At 30.5% G+C, this 7,525-nt stretch overlaps 1 protein-coding gene across 4 annotated transcripts; it reads right to left on the reverse strand.

Moving 5' to 3' along the window:
* Positions 1-305: 305 nt before the first annotated feature.
* Positions 306-6,521, reverse strand: LOC106778496 (TMV resistance protein N). Of its 4 annotated transcripts, XM_022776236.1 has the most exons (8): positions 6,434-6,521; positions 5,723-6,297; positions 4,524-5,625; positions 3,967-4,239; positions 1,748-2,614; positions 1,022-1,578; positions 892-950; positions 306-474 (listed from the first exon to the last, which is right to left on the reverse strand). In XM_022776236.1, the coding sequence occupies exons 2-7, from the start codon at positions 6,286-6,288 to the stop codon at positions 932-934; spliced, it is 3,384 nt and encodes a 1,127-aa protein (XP_022631957.1). In that variant the 5' UTR covers positions 6,289-6,297; positions 6,434-6,521; the 3' UTR covers positions 306-474; positions 892-931. The 4 variants fall into 4 exon arrangements, 2 of the variants coding, with proteins under 2 accessions (XP_022631957.1, XP_022631956.1); XR_002666224.1 differs by having other exon boundaries at positions 892-1,578; XR_002666225.1 differs by lacking the exon at positions 6,434-6,521 and having other exon boundaries at positions 892-1,578; positions 5,723-6,405.
* Positions 6,522-7,525: the final 1,004 nt, after the last annotated feature.

Genomic DNA, 7,525 nt, shown 5'->3' on the forward strand with positions numbered 1-7,525 from the left:
TTTAAAATATTTGCAGGTATCTGTGGGTTTTAAAATATCCATGGATATTTTTTAAGCGGGTATCCGTGCGGGTAGCCGGTGGATTTTTTTTGTCGAATCGGGTTGCGAGTAGACACTATCCGTGTTCGATCCGATCCGTTGTCATCCCTAGTAACTTATTGGCTAAAAACCGTGTCTATATGTTGTTTCACATTAATTCAATTGATATTTCTGTTACTCAAAAATTTAATGAAATAAACGAATAACTAACTTATTTGTTTCATTAGACATACCTTTAATCTATCATAGTTAAATAAAGAGGGAAGAGGAATATCTTAACGTGTAGATTTCGTTACTTGCATCACTAACAAAGCTAGTAATAAAAAAAAAAATGAAAGGATCCACTTACTCAACCAAAAAAATTAAACATTTACATGCACAAACCTACTTTCACCTTCGACATCTTTGGAAGACTGCATTAAGTGTTTCAAGAATCTGTTATAAAATGAAAAAGAAATATTATAAGCGAAATAAATTATGATATTTTAATAAGTTTTTAATATACCAATACATAAAATAAAATTAAATATATAGTTATATATAAATATGAAAGGATGTCTTTGTCAACAAATTTTACTGCACAACAATTAGATTAATTATATTATTTAAAGAATGAAACAGAGAAAGTCAATAAAAGCGAAAAAAAAATATAAAGGAGCAAAAGAACTAACAGTGCATATATATTAGAATGTCAATGTATTTGCTAATGAAGTTTCAAAACATTATGCTAATTTAGTCTTAGATTCACTATATTATGTATTGATAAATTATAAGTTTAAATATTTTTTTGTGAAAATAAAAGTATTTGATCAATAATTAATTATAAATAACTGTTTTGGAGAAGATCATTACCATATGTCGGAAAAGATGTGAGTTTCCATTTTCATATATCTTACAAGCAACTTAAAGACCTGCATTGGAGAGATTATTTTCTTTAGCCTTTGCATCAATATTCTCAACTTGCTCTTCCGCTGTGACATACCAATTGTAAGGAAGCTGGATTTTCGGCCCTGAACCAGTGTTGCTTTTTTCTACATACTCAAAGTCCACATGATCATAATTTAATTTGAAAAATTGTATGTATTTCTTCCCTTTACTGTCATGTATATCTTGTTTGAGAATAGGTCTCATCCCCCATGCATCGATCTTAATATATGGTTGCGCTTTAAATGTGATAAGCGCCCCTGTTTTCACAAAATGACAGTGTTCTCTACTGATGTAAATTATCCAAATATGTGTAGATTCTTCACTTTGATCCGCCTTCAAATTAAGTCGCATATCAAAGTACTCTTCCGTGTATTCACTTTCAAAAGAAAGATAAAGTGGATGCGATGAAGAAAATGAAGAGTGAGGAGGAAATCCACCAACAGTATTTTGCCTAAATATAACAAAAAAACTAAAGCCAATCCAGTTGTCATTCTTAACACACTGAAGTATCCTTATAATTGAATTCCCTAAGAATGTTTCACCGAAGACTGGTCGAAGTCTCCTATCCCGAAGAAGAACAAGGTCAAAGCCACACCGAAAGTTACAGGGTTCCTATCACCATGAGAAAATCACAAAATAGTTTTATTATAATCCAATGTACTACAATTTAATTGGCTGATAATAAAAAGTATTTTTTACAATTAATCTCTAAAAATATTTCTAATAATGAATTAGGCAAATGTTAGCCAAAGACAAAAAGAGAAGGTTGTAGAATCTGAACCTTAATTAGGTGGAAGAAGCGTTCAAGTCCGACGAACTCAAGTCTATCGTGAGACACATTGGAACTATCAAAGATATAAAAGCCTGATCTATGATCACGAGATCCAGATACCGTTTTAAAATACTTCCCCCCTGATTTATCTCCTTCAGTTGGAAGGTCAGGCAAAGATTTAAGCTTATGACAATGAGATAAGTTTAAATATGCTAGACAATGAAGTTTACGGAAGGAATCAGGTATTGAAACAAATTTGTTTCCCTGTAGATTGAGTCTTTCTAAACATCTTAAGTCTCCAATAGCATCAGGTACTTCTTCTATATTGCAAAAACTCAGGTCCAGAAAAATCAAGGATTTTAAATGGGATGAAGATGCTTGTCTTTGTAGCATATCTTTAAGGTTCAAACAACTGCATAAATCTAGAGTTTGAAGAGATACCAAGGAATTGATATCATTTGGAATACTGACAAGCTTTATGCAAACTCTCAAACTCAAGAAAGTAAGACTTGAAAGGACTCCAATAGACTCATGAATAGTGGATAAACTTGTACATGCATCCATGTCAAGGTACTCAAGATGTGTTGCCCTTGTAAAATCTGGGGTGCTTTCAAGTTTAGAACAGCCAGAGAGATGTAGAACTCTCAGAGAACTCATGTTGCCTACACAGCCAAAGTCAATGAAAACTAGATTGCAACAATTTCGTAAATTCAAGAAAGCAAGTTTCTTAAGAAGTCCTATTGATGAATGGACATAAGATAAACTTGTACATCCAGAAAGATCTAGCCTTTCAAGTTTTATGATTCTGGAAAAATCTGGAGTCTCACACAAGTCCTTGGAGTTGCTTAAATCAATCCTTTTCAAGTTGGGACAGCTCTGTGAGAAAGAAAATAAACATTTTCACCTAGTATCATTCAATTTGGTATGCTTTCAGAATTAAAAACATACTAAGAAGATGAAAAAAACAATGTTTCATTTTGGCTCATTAAGTGAAAAAGAAAACATTATAATGTCCTCCAACAATCCAAAAGGATAGGCTGTAATCATATTTGCTTACTACACTACTAAATCATTACCCGTTAACAATACTACTTACATGAAGTTCATAGAAGTTTATTATGACATTAAAGTAAATTAAATGTGTTTTACATAATATCTACCACTTCCTTCAAAATGGAAAACAAAAATTATTCTAATTATAGAAAAAGATGCTACCCATTTCGATTGTGTTCAATGAAATAAGTAAATTAATTATTAGTATAATAAGTAATTTATAAATAAAAGCCTTTAAGTATTTCCAAATAGTTTACTTTAGAAGATTTAAGCTTATAAGTTATAACCTCAATTAACTTCTAATTTGTAACAATTAATTTACTTTATTTTATTTTATTATTATTTCTTATATTTTTTATATATTTTTTTTATTCTTAATTTATTTTTATTTATTATTAACTATTTATATTCTATGAAGATAATTAATTATTTTCACTAATTTTAGTATTTGTTGATTTTTTTTTTATTTATATACTGGTAAAAATAAAAGAAAATTAACCGTGACAAATATTTTATCAAACGATACCAATATTCACCTAGTACAAATTGTAAAATATAATTCAATGTAAAAAATTAAATTAAATTAAATTAAATTTTTAATTAAATAAATTTAATTAATATTTATTTTAAATAATTTCTCCAAATAGAAAAAATATAAAACTTTTTAAAAAATAAAAAGAAATATAAAAGTAAAAAATTATAAATAAAGGTTAATCTCATTGAACAGTTTGAGTCATTTAATCATAACAGGTACATAGATTTATGAGTCTATTTAATGCACTTATCTTATGGAAGACTTTGTAGGTATCTAAGAAAATAAATTTTGTTGAAAATTTAATCATACACATTTTAAATTTACAATATTTCTTAATATTCATATTAATATAAAAAAGCTACGATCATAGGAAGTAGAGACAGTAACATATGAGATCAGTAGTTGAACCTAGTCACTGATGCTTTAAAATAGTGATAGTTTAAAAATCTTTCTTTCAGAAAACTGAACCTATTTCTCATATTTTGTAAGACTCAGATATTTAAGAGAGATTATTTTGAAATATGATATATAGTGTTAAGAGATGCTAATAGGTTTTAAACTTTTATAGAAGTAAAAAAAGTCTATCCTTTGGTGATTTATTCAAACCCAGACGAAAATGGAAAGAATGTGAATATATTACCTTGCTACCGTGCCATAAACTTATGATGTGACTGTTAGGCATATTCAACTCCACGAGATTGGAGACCGTAAAATATGGAGGCAGAGAATCAAAAGGATAATCATGCCACAATAGATATCGCAGCCTGTCTGAAAGAAATTCCAAGCTTCCTGAAACTTTTGTGTGATATAATATAAGCAATGTTAGCTCCTTCATTCTTGACAATCCACCAATACTACATTCCGACATTTCTTCTTCTTTATTTAAAACTATGGCTTTCACCTTTTCTGTTCCCTGGAACACAGAATGAATATTTCACGAAAATTATGGCTTAACACAAAAAAAAAAACATTTAATCGAATCATTTTGGTCATTGGAATACGAAACACTTTTATAAAAAAACAAGAAATGAGTGAAGTTTTAATTTGAAATAATTGTGCTTTAGAAAGAAAAGTATAAATACTAACAATAATAAAATGATTCTATGATCATTTTATTATTGTTAACTATGTACCAGATTTCACATGATTCAGAAAACATTTCACATAATTCACTAAGTTTGAAAAATAACTTATTACCGCTTCTGCTGTCAAGACTTGCAAGAAGTCTTTATGAAGCCATATTCTACTCCAGAATCTTGGTTCTTGTGGAGATTGGTCCCAAACCATTTTCTTTCCCAATTCTTGTAACAATTCATGCATATGAATTTCTTCATTGCTAATAGTGACGAGTGATTTCTCAATGAGTCTTGAAATTCCAATGTGAGGGTATAACTCACAACAGTCTAGAATTCGCTTAACAAAATCCACCCTCTCCCCTTTAAAGAAACATGCAATGTGTAAAAATATTTGTTTTTCCTCATGGTTTAGTCCATCAACACTTAATTGAAGTACATTCATAATTTTTTTATCTGGACTACTTTGCAATCTATTCAATACATCTCTCCATTCAACCGCATCTCGAGTACACAAGAAAGAACCCAACACTCTAATTGCCAATGGAAGACATTGGGCATACTTGAGTACCTCAGGAATCAACGCCTCACAACTACTGCTTCGCTCTTCACTTTTGAAGGCTTTCCTACAGAACAATTCACGAGCAACCTTATCATTCAATAATGAAACCTTGTGTATCAATACGCCACCCTCATACACTTTCAGAATATGCATATCTGTTGTGGTAATAACCATTCTACTTCCCTTCAAAAGCAATTTTGGTTTTATGGCCAAATTTTCCAATTGCTCTAATTCATCGACATTGTCAAGAACTATGAGAACCCTTATGTTGTGTATCCTAGTTCTTACAATCCCAGATATTTGAACAGGACTACACATATCTAGACCTTTTTGACCTAAAGTTTGATAAATAATTTCTTTTTGAACAGCAGTATGGCCACCGTCTGAATAAAGTTTGCTGACATTCTCAATGAAACAACAAGCATCAAACCTATGAGAGATTTTATCATACAAGACACCGGCATGAGTAGTCTTTCCTATTCCATCCATACCCCAAATTCCTAAAACTTTAACATCATCGCTGTTTGAACTTAGTTTTAATTTGTCTTCTAATGTTTGTACGCGTTGTTGTATCCCAATAAGGTCATCGACAAACCACGAAAACTTATGGCCTAATTTTTTAATTACTGCTTGAACAATGTTTTGAATCTGTTCAAACTCTGGCCTGCAACAGAAGGAAAAAATAGAGCACTCAACTATTACTGAAATTGTCATGTTATGAATCTACGACATCAAAGCAAATGACTGTAATTAATACTTACTTGTCCCTCATATCCCAACCAGCTGAATTGGCCAAATCCGTCATAGCCCTCTCCCATCCACGAACCTTGTCCCGATCTTTTCTGAATTTGCGTCTGTGTGAAACGAAGTCATTCTCGTATACCCCATTCTGATGTCTTGCATGAGATGGATCTACATCATAAAAAATGGGAAATACAATGTGGTTTGATCGTTGTTTGCAAGAAGCTATAGCGGCCATTTCGTCTAAACACCAAGTTGAGGAAGCATAATTTTTGGAAAAGACAATGATGGAAAGGCGTGAAAGTTGAATTGCTTGTAGAAGCTGTGGGGAAATGGATTCTCCTTTCTGTAGACTGTGGTCATCTTTGAAGAGGAAAATGCCCTTTCGGAGGAGATGAGAGCAGAGATGATCAACGAAAGAGTTGCGGGTGTCAGGACCTCTGAAACTGATAAACACATCGTATCTGTAGTTTTGGTTTTGGATGGTGTCCGAGGAGTCGTATGAAGAAGAAGAAGATGATGATCCCGATGATCGACCACCGAAGCGGTCCCAAAACCGCTTAAGCCTTGCTTTAGTTTTCACCATCTACTTCTTCTGATACAAGAAATTGTGTTGGTTCAGTCGAATTCACAACACACAAAGAGGAAGAACAACTCTTAAGAAAATGTGTAGATTAGATTTGTTGAAATGATTTAGAAACTGAAAAATGTAGAACTGAACAATAACTCACCTGCGCAGAAGCTATTGCTGTCATTGAACATGAGAAGATTCTTCTTTGCCTTGTGTACGCAATGGAGAAAAGAGCAACCACATAAACACATTCTTCTAACAAACTTTACTTAAGAATACTTTTACATTTATGTTTTTTGTTTTGTTATTTCATATTGTACTTTATCTTATAGTTTTTTCTTAATTATTCCTTGATTCTAATTATTACAACAACACTAAAAAAATCCAACTTATTGGAATAAAATTATTAAAAATTAAAAAAGAAAATGAGTTGAAAAAAGAGATAAAGAAAAAGTGAAAAAATATTACATTTCTTAACAAAAGATTTGGACGCTGAGTTCATATGGATGATTACGATGGTGATAGATTAATTATTCCATAATCTTGCCGTTATTTCTGATGTCTAAACAGAAAATTCTCCCCAGCGGGATGATTTTGTCCACACTCTTGGAGATATTTACAATAACATAAGTTTTCTCTCCTTTAATCCATCGGAAGGAGATATAAAATAGAGAATTAAAGGATATGCAATGTGAAAGTTTGAATCGTTATCTATTGGACAATTTTTTATGGAAAAATATGCATATTATGTAACTTTAAGATTTAATTTTGAATTTCTACATTAGGTAGCTGTTAGAAAATTATCAACTATTTTATAGATTTATCATTCATGGAGCTAATTATTCTTATCTAGGTTTTCACTCCTCAAAATGCAAAACTAGTCAGAATTTGGATTCAGAAAAGTCAATGCCGACTAAATTTTCTCTTTTTTAAAACAAACCAAAAAGTTACAAATAATAAAGAAAATTAAAAAAAAAATAGATATTATCATAAAATTATTTGTTTTGTCAGATAATTAGTATTTATTAACGAAACATCTAAGTCTCTATATTTATATTATTACTTATTAAATAAAATAATATACATTTTTTTATCTGTTTTCAAATATTAATAAATAAATTATTAAATGTGTACGTCAAAAATAACTTACGAAAAGATGTAAAAAGAAAATTCATATATATTTTTATGATTACTTAATAAATTAAAGATGTTTTAATAACTTAAATCAGGCACGTATCATAATAAGGATAAA

This window comes from Vigna radiata, unplaced genomic scaffold, assembly GCF_000741045.1.
Source record: "Vigna radiata var. radiata cultivar VC1973A unplaced genomic scaffold, Vradiata_ver6 scaffold_23, whole genome shotgun sequence".
Classification (NCBI taxonomy): Eukaryota; Viridiplantae; Streptophyta; class Magnoliopsida; order Fabales; family Fabaceae; genus Vigna; species Vigna radiata.

Bases quoted from the DNA above. Each gene is read 5' to 3' on its own strand.
- LOC106778496 (XM_022776235.1), bottom strand. From the start codon at position 6,288: ATGGTGAAAACTAAAGCAAGGCTTAAGCGGTTTTGGGACCGCTTCGGT. The intron at 5,626-5,722 runs GTAAGTATTAAT...CTTCTGTTGCAG, and splicing joins GGTTGGGATATGAGGGACAA to GCCAGAGTTTGAACAGATTC. The intron at 1,579-1,747 runs GTTCAGATTCTA...TCATGGTGATAG, and splicing joins GCTTCTTCCACCTAATTAAG to GAACCCTGTAACTTTCGGTG.